The sequence below is a fragment of the Rhinolophus sinicus genome, chromosome 7, assembly GCF_057876585.1.
Source record: "Rhinolophus sinicus isolate RSI-liver-muscle chromosome 7, RSI-T2T, whole genome shotgun sequence".
Taxonomy (NCBI): domain Eukaryota; kingdom Metazoa; phylum Chordata; class Mammalia; order Chiroptera; family Rhinolophidae; genus Rhinolophus; species Rhinolophus sinicus.
Window position 1 is genome coordinate 22814723 of NC_142507.1, and position 15559 is coordinate 22830281.

At 36.4% G+C, this 15559-nt stretch overlaps 1 protein-coding gene across 1 annotated transcript in view; it reads right to left on the bottom strand.

Annotated features, from left to right (window-relative positions):
- RP1 (RP1 axonemal microtubule associated) overlaps positions 1 to 15559 on the bottom strand; it is a 247901-nt gene that overhangs the window by 102704 nt on the left and 129638 nt on the right. Inside the window, exon 6 of the mRNA XM_074318846.2 lies at positions 13603 to 13735. Within this exon, the coding sequence (XP_074174947.2) occupies positions 13603 to 13735 (133 nt within the window). The remainder of the gene's footprint in view (positions 1 to 13602; positions 13736 to 15559) is intronic.

The window sequence follows — 15559 nt, forward strand, 5'->3', positions numbered from 1 at the left end:
GGCACAATGGCTTGAGGCATTAAACAATATCCCAGATAAGAGTAAGGAGGCACTTGCTGAATTTTTTCTGGGGCTATCACTAGCCCATAATTGTGGAGCTTTTTTTTTTTGTAAATGAGCAAAAGCAGCAAGCAACTTTGGTTTACAAGAGTGGGCATGAAGTATGTCATCCATGTAGTGGATGATGTAAATATCTGAAAATGACCTTTGGGTAGGTTTTATTTCAGCTGATACAAATTTTTGACATCATGTAGGGCTACTAGCCATTCTCTGAGGTAGCACTAGCCAATGATATCTCTTAAAAGGTTTTTGTAAATTAACAGAAGGAACACTGAAAGCAAACCTAGGGCAGTCATCAGGATTTAAAGGTATAGTATAAAAACAATCTTTTTAAGTCCAAAACAATTTTATATGTGTTTTTTGGTATAGCTGAAGGACAGGGCAAGCCTGTCCACAAAGCTCCCATTAATTTTATGGTTTTAGTAACTTTTTGTAAATCTTGTAATAATCTCCACTTACCAGATTATTTTTTAATAACAAAAATGGGAGAATTCCAGGGAGAATTAGAGGAAGCAATGTGTCCCTTTTAAAGTTGCTCCTGTACTAGCAGCTTGTAAAATCTTTTGTAGGGGGGCCTTTGATCTTTTACACCTGATAATTGCCTGATTTTCACAGGTGCTACAACAGGGGCCTCAGGCTGTGGATCCAGCCCTGCAACTTTACTTGGAGGAGAGCTTTATTGTAACCTAGGCTTTTATTTTGATTGAGATTTTAATAAAGGCCCAGTCTGCCGAGCCTTTCAAAGATAGGATATATTCCAAAATGCTCTGTGGACTCCCCTTGCTTGTGAGCTTCTTCACAAGCCATTTGAAGAGGGGATCGTACAACAGAGTCCGATTTTGGCTTAACATAACCTGGCGAAGGCTCAGCAGGCATTTCCCAAACCAAAGACTGCAGCGGAGGTCCCCACCTACGGGGCTCCTCAGGAGGAGGTGCAGAGGGATTAACTGTGGGGGGATCTTTACCCCGAGGATACCATTGATCTCTAAAAGGAATCTGGGGACTCCGAGGACAATTTCCTCTGTCCACAGCAACTTTAAGCTCAATCAGCTGTCCCTGAATCTTTTTTAGCTGATCTGCAAAAGAGAGTGCAGTGCCTGCAGGCTGCTCGTCTCCTTGAGCCATAACCACTAAAGGAGAGTTTTTGTCCCTATCATATTTGTCTACTTCATCTTTTAATTTTTTTTGATCCTGAGGGTCTAAATCTTCCCAGTGCTCGACCGGAGCTTCCTGACAAACAGGCTCTTTGTTAACTTTAAGAACTCCCTCTAACAACTTTGCGCCCCCTCCCTCCTTCTCTCTCTCTGTCGGAGAAGCGGCAGAAGGGAGAATTTCCTCGTTTTCAGCTTGTTTCACTTTATCTAGCTTGCAGCCCTTTTGTTTAAGTCCATGGGCAGCATAATAATCTTGTAACTGTTTTTTCACCTTTTTTTTGCAATTTTTATAAAACTTGTCTAACTGTTCTCTGCTCACCCGACTGCCACGGGCGGTAAGCAACTTCTTAAGTCCTCTAACATACAGGTCCTTGCTGCTGGCGTGACCCATCCTTTTTCCCTAACTCGGCCCTTCTTTCAAACAAAGAAAAACACCCAGGTGTCCTTCTGGCCGTGTCCCTTGCGGGGCTAAATCTGTCTTAGCTAGAGGCGCTCCGGTATAATTCCCCGGACAGGTGGGTTGTAAAGCCCAGTTGCCGTTATGCCTTATGACAGAACCGGAACCACAGGTTAGGACCCAATCAAGCTCCGTAACACAAAGTCGTGGAGCTATCACTCACTCACACACTCATTCGACCGAGGGAACAGTGCCTTGCTCACCGTGCATCCACTGATTAGCTCCAATGAGCTGGGCCCTTGCCACACGGTGTTCCTCACTATTACCCCTATATTCAAGTCCCTGTTCGGGCGCCACTTGTAGCGGGCCAGCCGCCACGAGTCGAACGGTTCCTGACAAGGGGAGTGGGAATGAAAGAAGGCACTCACACTTTGATGATGGCGATCGCGGACCCCAGTGTTCCTGGAGACGCTGAGTTTATTTTGTCCCCAGAATTTATACCTTCTGTGGACGTGCAGTTTAGCAAGTACAAAAATGCATTACCTAGTTAACAGTAAAACTTTAACTTTAACACAGGAGACACAAAATTTACTGAAACTCCCAAATGTAATTATCTTATCAATAGCCCTGATAGACATCAGCCTTCTGTTCTGGGAACTGGCCACTCCCACCACATTCCTGAGCAGCATACAAGCACTCTCCAGATGCAGGCAGAGACAATTGCTTCAGTGGGAGGAAATAGGTTAAGTATAAACTGAGCCATTCTGTTAAGGCTTTAAAGTTAACTGCAACCATGGCTCCCCACAAGCCCTCTGCTAATCTCATAATTAATGGAGAAAAACTGAAGCCCTTTGCTCTACGTTCAGGAACACGACAGGTATGTCCCCTATCACCTCTGCTTTTCAACATCGTGTTGGAAGTCCTTGCCAGAGCAATCAGGCAAGAGAAAGAAATAAAAGGCATCCAAATTGGGAATGAAGAAGTTAAATTATCACTCTTTGCAGATGACATGATGCTATATATAGAAAACCCTAAAGACTCCACCAAAAAGCTATTAGAAACAATCAACGAATACAGTAAAGTTGCCGGCTACAAAATCAACGCACAAAAGTCCATTGCCTTCCTATATACTAACAATGAAATCTCAGAAAAAGAAATACAAAAAACAATTCCTTTTGCAATTGCAGCACAAAGAATAAAATACCTAGGAATAAACTTAACCAAGGATGTGAAGACCTATATGCTGAAAACTATAAGACATTTTTGAAAGAAATTGAAGAAGACACAAAGAAATGGAAAGACATTCTGTGCTCATGGATTGGAAGAATCAACATAGTTAAAATGGCCATATTACCCAAAGCAATATACAGATTCAATGCAATCCCCATCAAAATCCCAATGGCATATTTTAAAGAAATAGAACAAAAAATCATCAGATTTGTTTGGAACCACAAAAGACCCCGAATAGCCAAAGCAATCTTAAGGAAAAAGAACAATAATGGAGGTATCACACTTCCTGACTTTGGCTTGTACTGCAGGGCTACAATAATCAAAACAGCATGGTATTGGCAGAAAAACAGACACATAGACCAATGGAATAGAATTGAGAACCCAGAAATAAAACCACATAAATATGGACAGATAATTTTTGACAAAGAAGCTAAAAACATACAATGGAGCAAAGACAGCCTCTTCAATAAATGGTGCTGGGAGAATTGGATAGCCACGTGCAAAAGAATGAAACTGGACTGCTATTTGTCACCATGTACCAAAGTTAATTCAAAATGGATCAAAGACTTAAGCATAAAACCTGACACAATAAACTGCATAGAAGAAAACATAGGTACTAAACTTATGGACCTTGGGTTCAAAGAGCATTTTATGAACTTGACTCCAAAGGCAATGGAAGTAAAAGCTAAAATAAACGAATGGGACTATATGAAACTTAAAAGCTTATGCACAGCAAAAGAAACCATTGACAAAATAAAGAGGCCACCAACTGAATGGGAGAAAATTTTTGCAAACAGTGCCTCCAATAAGGGGCTAGTATCCAGAATATACAAGGAACTCATGCAACTCAACAACAAGAAAACAAACAACCCAATTGAAAAATGGGCAGAGGACTTGAAGAGACATTTCTCCAAAGAGGACATACAAATGGCAAATAGACATATGAAAAAATGCTCAACATCACTAATCATCAGAGAAATGCAAATCAAAACCACAATGAGATATCACCTCACCCCAGTCAGAATGGCTATCATCAACAAGACAAATAATAACAAAGGTTGGAGAGGCTGTGGAGAAAAAGGAACCCTCATACACTGTTGGTGGGAATGCAGACTGGTGCAGCCGTTATGGAAGGCAGTGTGGAGGTTCCTCAAAGAATTACGAATAGAATTGCCATATGACCCAGCAATCCCTCTCCTGGGTATCTACCCAAAAAATCTGAAAACATTTAGAGATAAAGACACGTGTGCTCCAATGTTCATTGCAGCTTTGTTTACGGTGGCCAAGACATGGAAACAACCAAAATGTCCTTCGATAGATGAATGGATAAAGAAGTTGTGGTACATATACACAATGGAATACTATTCGGCAGTAAGAAAAGATGATATAGGAACATTTGTGACAACACGATGGATCTTGAGAGAGTAATGCTGAGCGAAACAAGTCAGACAGAAAAAGCAGAGAACCATGTGATTTCACTGATATGTGGTATATAAACCAAAAACAACAAAAGAACAAGACAAACAAATGAGAAACAGAAACTCATAGACACAGACAATACTTTAGAGGTTGCCAGAGGGTAAGGGGGGTGGGGGGTGGGGGGTGGGAGATGAGGGTAGGGGGGATCGAATATATGGTGATGGAAGGAGAACTGACTCTGGGTGATGAACACACAATGGGATTTATAGATGATGTAATACAGAATTGTACACCGGAAATCTATGTAATTTTACTAACAATTGTCACCCCAATAAATTTAATTAAAAAAAAATTAATATAAGACCCAGTCTTCTTTTACTATAATATAAGACCTAGTCTATAATATAATATAATATAATATAATATAATATAATATAATATAATATAATATAATATAATATAATATAATATATAATACAATACCAGGTCATATTTTACTATAAGACTGGGTCATAATATAATATAACAATATAATATAATATAATATAATATAATATAATATAATATAATATAATATAATATAATATAATATTATAATATAATACCACATCTTATATTAATTTTTGCTCCAAAAGACACATGAGAGCTGATTGAATGGCTAGGTCTTATTTTCAGGGAAACACGATATATATATGGTCATGGGGTACAACATAGGGAATAGAGTCAATGGAATTATAACAGATTTATATGATATCAGGGGGTTAGTACCCTCTGATTGGGGGAGGGGGTTATCACTTTGTGAGGGTGTAAATGTCTAACTATCACATTGTTTTGTACACCTGAAACTAATTTTTAAAAAGATGAAAAAAGTTCTAAAGATCTGTTGCATAACAATGTGAATGTACTTAATACTCCCAGAATGTATACTTAAATATGTATAAGACATTAAATTTAATGTTATGTGTTCCTTACCACAATTTAAAATTTTTTTTTAAAAATTCCTCCCAAAACTTGAGAAAGCCCATTTTAAACAGATTTTCTTAGCAACCCCTATGCTATCCAGGAAAATAATTCCATAATTATAAAACATAATTTTCAGGTACACACAATAGTATACTTGTAAACCAGGTAAACACTTTTGTTTATTGTTTTGAATGATCTTGTTTACTGAAGAATTCATAATAATATACTTATGCTCACTCAGGTTGAGTTAACATTTTTTTTACAGCATAGGGATTAGACATTTATATAATTTACTAATTGATCCCCCAGGTAAGTCTAGTACCCATACATAGTTACTACAATATTATTGACTATATTACGGATACTGTACTTTACATCCCCATAACTGTTTTGTAACTACCAATTTGTATTTCTTAATCCCTTCACCTTTATCACCTAGCCACCAAAGTGCCCACCCATCTGGCAAACATCAGTTTTTACTCTGTATCTATGACTCTGTTTATACATATTTTGTTTGCTCATTTATTTTGATTTTTTTTTCAGATTCCACATATAAGTCTAATTATATGCTATTTGTCTTTCTGTATCTGACTGATTTTATTTAGCATAATACATTTTAGGTATGACTATGTTATCACAAATGGTAAGATTTCATTTTTTCATGACCAAGTATATTCCATTGTATATATGCACCACATCTTCTTTATCCAGTTTTCTATTGATGGACACTTAGGTTGCTTCCACAGTTTGGCTATTGTTAGTAATAATGCAATAAACAGAGAGATGCATATATCTTTTTTAATTGATATTTTGAATTTCTTCAGCTACATACCCAGAAGTGAAATTCCTGTGTCATAAGGGAGTTCTATTATTAATTTTTGAGGAACCTCCAAACTGTTTTCCATAGTGGATACACCAATTTGCAATCCTACCAACAGTGCACAATGGTTCCCTTTTCTCCATATCCTTGCCAATACTTGTGTGTTGATTTTTTGATCATAGACATACTGACATGTGTGAGGTGATAGATATCATTGAGGTTTTCATTTGAATTTCTCTGATAATTAATGATGTTGAGCATCTTTTCGTACGTCCATTGGCTATCTGTATGTCCTCTTCAGAGAAATGTCTATTCAGGTCCTCTGCCCATTTTTTTAATTGTTTGGTTTTCTTTGGTTTTGAATTGTATGAGTACTGTATATATTTTGGATATTAACCCTTTATTGGATGGATAATCAGTGAATATCTTTTTCCCATTAAGTAGGTTGTCTTTTTGTTTTGTTTATGGTTTCCTCTGCTGTACAAAAATTCTTTAGTTTAAGGTAGTCCCATTTTTTTATTTTCTTTCCCTTGCCCTAGAAGATACATACATACATACATATATATATATATATATATATATATATATATATATATATATATATGTATTACTAGGAGCAAGGTCAAAGAATTTACTGCCTATGTTTTCTTCTAGGAGTGTTATGGTTTCAGTTCTTACATGTAAGACTTTAATCCATTTTGAGTTGGTTCTTGTATATGAAAGAAACTGGTCTGGTTTTAGTTTTTTGCATGTATATGTCCAGTTTTCACAATAGCATTTCTTGAAGAGATTGTCTTTAACCAATTGTACGTTCTTGCCAACTTTGTCATAGATTAATTGCTCATATAGGTGTGGGTTTATTTCTGGGCTCTCTATTCTAGTCCATTAATTTATATGTCTGTTTTTATTCCAGTAACATGCTATTTTGATTATTATAGCCTTGTAGTACAGTTTGATATCAGGTAGATGGAAACATCCAACTTTGTTCTTCTTTCTCAAGATTGCTTTGGCTATTTGAGATTTTTTTGGGTTCCACATAAATTTTAGCATTATTCGTTCTAGTCCTGTGAAAAATGACTTTGGTATTTTGATAGAGATTGCACTGAGTCTATAGATTGCTTTGGGTAGTATGGACATTCTAACGATTTTAATTCTATCCATGAGCATGGTATATACCTCATTTTATTTGTAAATTCTGCAATTTCTTTCTTCAATGTCTTATAGATTTCCAAGTACAGGTCTTTTACCTACTTGGCTAAATACATATATATATGTATATGTATATGTATATGTATATGTATATGTATATGTATATGTATATGTATATGTATATGTATATGTATATATGTATATGTATGTATATATGTATCATATTTCCCTGGAAATAAGACCTAACCAGAAAATAAGCCCTCGCATGATTTTTCAAGATGCTCATAATATAAGCCCTACCCCCAAAATAAGCCCAGTTAAGATCATCAGACAGACAGACACATTTAGCACATCTGTTGCAACACAAGACAGACATATTGAATTCTAAAATAATAATATTAATATATAATTAAATATAAATAAATAATATTATTGACATTAACACTTAAAATAAATGATAATATAAATTATAACTAAGGATTTGTAAATACCAGAGTGGGCACCTTTGGACAAGAGGTAAATGCCTATGTAAACACATGAACTCGAGACTTATTGCCAAATGACCAATCGGAGTACAGACACAATGCACGAATAATGTACGCATTTGATAACAAATAGACATGGTTGTATCTAATATGAATCTTCATAATTCAATGTGTTGTGTGTTGTAACAGACGTACTTTTTTAATGCACTTGTGTGAAATAAAGAAACATTTCCTGAATTTTGGTGCCTGCAATTTTCGTTTGGTGCCTGCTTTTGTGTGGACCATCATTCTTAACTGTCATCATTTTTGTTGCCACTCCTGTCTCGTAACATAAATCTTCAATCTTGATTTAATGGTAGATTTAAAGGAAATAATATATTGACCCCCAGATAAGACGAGTGCAAAAAGAAAGAGCTATTCCATCGAATACAAGAAAGAAATTGTGCAGGACTCCTGGGGAAGAATCTTACGGCTTTCTGAAAAAAGAAGAAGTTGGATCTCCGAACGGTCCAAAAATGGCAAACAGAGTACAATAACCTCAGTCAACGGGTGGACAAGAGAAATGCTAAGAAGCACACGTGTGGATCAGGTCGGCAACTATTATTTCCTGAGCTGGAAGACATCATCTGTGAATGAATTGCTGACAGGAGAGCAAAGGCTTTGGTTGTGTGCAGGGCTGATATTCAAGCATTTGCCCTTGCAATGGCCCCACAGTTAGAAATATCCCCAGAAGAATTCAAAGCTTCACAACACTGGCTGGATGGCTTCCTTCAGCTATATGAACTGTCTCTAAGATCGACAACACTGTTTAAGCTGGAAGATACTGAAGTTATTAAATGTGCACTTGCATTCAAGTCCTTTGTTGATGGCATCGACTTTTCTAAATACCAACTCCCCAACATGATTGCTATGGATGAAACTGCAGTGTTTATAGGCCAAGGATCTCAAATGACAATTGATCAGAGGGGTGCCTCGTCAATCTACATTCCCTCCACTGGTTACGAAAGTGCACGTGTTACCTGTGTTTTGGCAATTCATCTGGTGGAAAGAAAGCCCCACCTCTAATCATCACTAATGGCAAGAAAGAAAAGGTTGAACGTGTTTCAGGAATTTATGTTCTTGAAACAGAAAAAGCCTGGTGCACACAAGCAGTTATAAGGAAGTGGGTCGATTTAATGCTGCCACTTGTTTTGCAAGGTGGCCAAAAGGTCTGCTACTCTGGGATTCAGCCAGCACTCACTATGCTAAAGACATGAAGAACTTCCTTGCAGAGAGAAGAATAGATAAAATAATGATTCACGCAGGAATGGCTGCCTGTCTCCAGACTCTTGATATTGCAATAAACAAGCCATTTAAAAACCATTAACACATGGAAATCAATGACTCTATTGAAAATAGAATGGAGAGAAATCAGCGTGGAAACTTTGTGAAGCCTAGCCTGCAAGAGGTCGTGACTTGGGTGAAGAATTCATGGGATAAAATAACTGACAACTGTGTTGCCACAGCACTATGAGCAGGTTACATGGACAAGAAGTGCTCATTTTTAAGGAGAGCTCTATTGCTGGACAGGAGAGATTGGGGCCAATGGTTCTACAGGAAATGGAGTCACAAGAAATTCAAGCCAGAATTCGGGATTTGGAGAGTTATGACAATGTTCCAGAAGAAGATGACATGACTGTATTTGAATAAATGTATATTTTTGTACGTGAATAAATGAATAAATGTAGATTGTTGTACATGAAAAAAAATAATAAAACATCCCCTAAAAGTAAGCCCTAATGTGTGTTTTGGAGCAAAAACTAACAAAAGACATGGGGAAATATGGTATATATACATAGATAGATAGATGATAGATAGATGATAGATAGAGATAGATAGATAGATAGATAGATAGATAGATAGATAGATAGATAGATAGATAGAGATATATACAAGGTCTGACAATTAAGTTCATGAATTTGCCATTGTGTGCTTACATTGCCAGAACTGTACAAACAGCTTGGTAAGTTTTCATAACCTTGGTATATCAGTATCGGACAGCTGTGTTTGTGTCGACGTGTTGCGGTGTCTTATTGAGTGGCGTTCATTATTGTTGTTGCGTGTTTTTATGTGCCATTGTGAGACTGTCTGACCTTGAATTAGAGCAACGAACAAACATTAAATTTCTTGTTAAACTTGGCAAGAGTGGAAATGAAATCAGGGGCATGTTAGTCCAAGTCTTTGGAAATAATGCCATTAAGAAAACAGCACTGTATAAATGGATTAAACATTTTTTTGAGGGGAGAGAACACATCACTGATGAAGACAGATGAGGGTGGCCAGTAACAAGCAGAACTGAGGAAAACACTGCAAACATTTTTCGAATTGTGCATCAAAATTGTCGACTGACTGTGAGAAGCACAGCAGACCAAGTAAACATAGATAGAGAAACAGGAAAATCTTAACTGAAAATCTCGGCATGAGAAAGATGTGTGCAAAAATGGTCCCAAAGGAGCTCACCCATGAACAAAAGCAAAGGGAGTTTTTAGCTAGTAAACAAATAACTGTATTGGAACACCCTCCCTACTCACCTGATCTGGCCCCCAATGACTTCTTTCTTTACCTTAAGATAAAGGAAATATTGAAAGGAAGACATTTTGAAGACATTCAGGACATCAAAGGTAATACTACAACAGCTCTGATGGCCATTCCAAAAAAAGAGTTCCAAAATTGCTTTAAGTGTGGACTAGCCGATGGCGTCGGTGCATAGCTTCCCAAGGGGAGTACTTTTAAGGTGACCATAGTGATATTTCGCAATGAGTTATATAGCACTTCTTGTACGATGAGTTCACGGACATAATCATCAGACCTCCTATCTATATCTGCGAGGTTGGACAAATGAGTTCCCGAACTCATCCTAGAAAAAGTGCTACATACCTCATTGCGGAACATCACTATGGTCACCTTTGAAGCACTCCCCTCGGGCAACTATACACTGATGCGCAGTGCTTTGTCCACCCTTGAAAGCAACATTGGAATTCTTTTTCTGGAATGGCCATCAGAGCTGTTGTCATATACCCTTGATGCCCTGAATGTCATCAAAATGTCTTCCTTTCAATATTTCCTTTATATTTGAGTAAAGAAAGAAGTCATTGGGAGCCAGATCAGGTGAGTAGGGAGGGAGTTCCAATACAGTTATTTGTTTACTGGCTAAAAACTCCCTCACAGACAGTGCCCTGTGAGCTGGTGCATTGTCGTGATGCAAGAGCCATGAATTGTTGGCGAAAAATTCAGGTCATTTCTATCTTTTTCACACAGCCTTTGCAGCACTTCCAAATAGTAAACTTGTTCAGTTGGTACAAAATTGTAATGAATAATCCCTGTAATATCCAAAAAGGTTAGCAACCTCATTGCAACACGTTCATGAACTTAATTGTTAAACCTTGTATATCTATATATATAGGTATAGTATCATGTCACCTGCAAATAATGACAGTTTTACTCTTTCTTGCCAATTTCCATGACTTTTATTTGTTTTTCTTGTCTCATTACTGTGTTCTGGACTTCCAATACGATGACAAATAAAAGTGGTGAAAGTAGACATTCTTTTCTTGCTTCTGATCTTAAGGAAAACATTTTTAGCTTTTCATGATGAGTATGATGTTAGTTATGGGTTTGTCATGTATGGTCTTTATTATGTTGAAGTATGTTCCCTCTATTCCCACTTTGCTGAGTTTTTATCATAAGTGGATGTTGAATTTTGTCAAATGTTTTTTCTGCATCTATTGATAGGACATGTGATTTTTATCCTTCATTTTGTTTATGTGGTGTGGGAACTGAGTCCCAGAGTGCAGTTTCCAGGCTCTCGGCCTCACGTGGAAAGGTGCTGGCTCGGGTAGTGGATGGCCGTCAGCTGTGGCTAGTTGCCCGTCAGCTATAACCAGTTAGCCAGTTAGCCACTGATATAACTGCCGTGGCTGCGCTAGTGAGTCGAGTCAAGTCTAGTGAGTCGATTGGTTGGCAGGCAGAAAAAAGCGGACAGCAGGTTGCAGGTCGTGTGAATCCAGTCTCCAGTGAGACTATAGTGTTATGACTCCCCTACCTATGGCTCTGTGGGTGTTCCTTTTTGGCCTAGTCACACCCTGAGTTCTTATGTGGGGAACAGAAGCTGAGACCCCACAGGCTGCCCCGCACGACAGGGGTGTATCACATTAATTGATTTGTGGGTGTTGAAGCAACATTGCATCCCAGGAATAAGATGCACTTGATCGGGGTGTATGATCTTTTTAAGTATTGATGAATTCAGTTTGCTAATATTTTGTTGAGGATTTTTTCATCTATGTTCATCAGTGATATCAGCCTTTTAAAATTTTTTTTGTAATGTCTTTGTCTGGCTTCGGAATCAAGGTAATGCTGGCCTCATAAAATGAGCTTGGGAGACCTCCCTTTTCTTGAATTTTTTTGGAATAGTTTGAGGATAGGTATTAATTCTTCTTTGAATATTTGTTAATATTTATCTATGAAGGCATCCAGTCCATGACTTTTGTTTGTTGAGTTTTTTTATTACTGATTTGATTTGTTAGTAGTATTGGTTAGTTCAGATTTTATCTAAATATAGCTATATCTACCACTGACCTAAATAACCAAAGGCTTACCAAGTTTATAAATAGCACATAATATTATATAGCTATCACATGAGAGATAACACATGAGCGGTTTCTCCAAGCCATGAGGAGAAACTGAAAATATAAATGTTTATTAATAAACCACTAGTACCAAGTACTACAGGGAAGACAAGTGAAATCAATATGCATTTGTAGAATATGCCTTCTTTGAGCAGAATTATACAATTAAATTGAGAGACAAAGAAGCAAAAAGTGACCTCTGCATCATTGCTAACAGTGGATAGGAACAGGGAACCTGGCAAATGTCTCCTGGATTAAGAGAATGGAGTGATAAGGAAGAAAATTTAGGATTGGTGAGAACAATGCTCATACAAGCCTTCACCTTTCAGCAAATGGAACTATTCATATTGCTTCAAAAGTATTTTAACTTTAGAAACTTAACAAAGAGTTGATTATATCTTACTTAAAAACCACAAAGGAATCATCAGTCCCTGAAAATATTTTACCAACCTATGTTCCCTAAAAAAGTTACCCAAGGTATGTACCTAAGCCTAATGTTAGATTATATTACATGTGTAGCTCTTCCTCATTGTCACATAATATTTATTATCATTGATTTCTTTAGAAAGCTAAGATATCATATTTTTGTAGAAAATATTCTGGATTGGAGAAAAATCTATTTTTATCAATTGCCTATTTAATCATTCTCATATGCCCTTTTCCTATTCTCTTCCAAAACAGAAGCCGGCAGACACAAGAGCAAACAGTTCCTATGGACAGTCACCCTGAATCCTTGTGGCAGTGAGCAGTGATAGTCTAATCCTGAGCAGAACCTATTTCTCAGCCATATTTATACAAGGTTTGAATACACCTCTGCTTTTGGCCAAATGCTTAGAAATTCATTGAGTAGTGGTGTTTTCATTTCCTGATCAAATAGATAAATTTTCAAAAAATAAGGCAGAGCCTGTGGGGAAAGCATACATTGACTTGCATTTCTTAGCCCTGGAGTAAGTTTATCAGACATTCAATTTTCTCACGACCTTCTAAGAATTAATTTTCTTGTTTTGATTAAGAGGCACTTCAGCTGACATTCCTACAGTGTTAACAGTTGACAAGAACATATTCCTGAATGGTAGTACATGAAACAACTATAAAATATATAAATGTAGCTATAACACCAGCAAAGGTAATAGGTACAAAATGAGCATTTCCTCAATCATTCATTCATTCATTAATTCATTTACTCATATTTATCAAGTTCCCTACCCTTGAGCATTTAGGCAATTTTATTTGTACTACCTACAGTTGGATTTTTTCCTACCTGGTAGAATGGGTTGTCCTTTGTTTAAAACTGGAAATTCTCGAGAGATTTGCCCATCCTCTTGATCTCGTGCCAACCATCGTTGTACAGGTATATAAAAATGTTTTCCAGAATTCATGTTCCACAATTGTATCTACAACAGCAACAATATTACTTTTTAAGAAATATAAAAATACTTTAATAAAAAGTCAAATAAAAATTTTTGTCCAAACCTGGGTACTTGGCTCAGAAAAGATCATTTTACTTTTTCTTATAAAAGTTGTTGAACACTTGACAAGAAAGGTGCTACTTTCTTTTGTTGCTATCTCAAACACAATGGCATTTCTTTTCTATTTTGAAATGTTTCTATTTCTAATTTATCTCTATTGAAATGTTCAACATGCCAATTTCCTACAAAATTTTCTAAGTGTCATCAATATTTTCCTATTTAGAGACAGAGAGATTTACTTTTTTTTTTTTTCAATTGGGGAACAGTGTGTTTTTCCAGGACCCATCAGCTCCATGTCAAGTCGTTGTTTTTTCAGTCTAGTTGTGGGGGGCGCAGCTCTGGTCTAAGTCAAGTCATTGTTTTTCCAATCTAGTTGTGGAGGGCACAGTTCACTGGCCCATGTGGGAATCAAACTGGCAACCTTGTTGTTAAGAGCTCACACTCTAACCAACTGAGCCATCCAGCCACCCCAGATTTCCAATTTTTAAAAATCTATTACTTCTCTGTTCTAAATCTATAGTAATGATTTTTTTTAAGTGATCTTATAATATATTAGCACAAACTTAGATTTCATGCACTGAAGATTCAAACTGATAGAGTTCCTTTTTTGGGTCCTTAGCAATAAATGAAATTCAAGAAATAATTATTTATTTGAGTACCTATTATACCATATAATGTCTAGTCAATTTATTTTTGAGTTAAACAAATATGTTAATAAACTCTGGTAGGATCAGATGAATGTCAAAAATCATCAAAAAGTAGAAATTATGTTTTCTATTTCTAAAATCTAGGCTTTCATGAATAGGGTACTATTATTCTGTTTTTTAAAACTTCAGTGAGGTGTCATTTGTATCTGTTAAATTAATCTTACTATCTTTAAAATGCCTTAAGTCAGACATTTTCAACTTAATGTGTTTAAGAATTCACATTGCTATAAAGGTAGGTTTTCAATACCTAAACTTAATAATTCTGTGGGTCTTGGTAAGCCCCAGAAATTTGCATTCAGAAATTTACAGCAGGGGTGATTCTGGTGTAAGCTCACTTTTAGAAGGGCTCCCTGAAAACTACACAGAATTACCACTGGTTTGCAAGTCTGCTATTGCCACCAGTATTTGATTTGGCTATTTTCATTAAGGCTAAAGGCGGATTATTTCAGAAATACAAAATAAATTACCATTTGAAATTTCTTATTTTGTAATCTTCCTTAACTATACTTGAAATAATCAAGATTAAGGTCATAAAAGCAATGTGAATACTTTATGGGTTGTGAAAATGTTATATCATTATTGCTGTACTAAACTGTATTTTAATTTGAATTCCTTCAAGTTATAGGCACAAGTTGGCTTACTTCAAATTTTAAATTTCAAACTCTAAACTGTATAAGAATTGAACAGAAAATCCCCAACCCACAATCTAGCATGTTAATTGGCCAAATGAGTAAATTATATGTAGGCTTTATATACTCAGAATAAAATAAAATCAAGAATATGTATCTCTTCTTCACTGGTACTTAAAGACAGGTGAGGTTAACTTCAGGCAAACAAGTTACCTTGCAATGAGAAAATTATTTGCCATAGAAAAAACAACAATAGGAATTTTCAGCCTGATTTTATGTCTTTCCAATATTATATAAACTTTTCATATCACCTAACCACTGTCTCAGCATTCCAGTTTCATAATGAATATAATATTGCTTATTTGTTATCAATCAAATGAGATGGTAGGAGGATTAATGATAATTTTCACAAA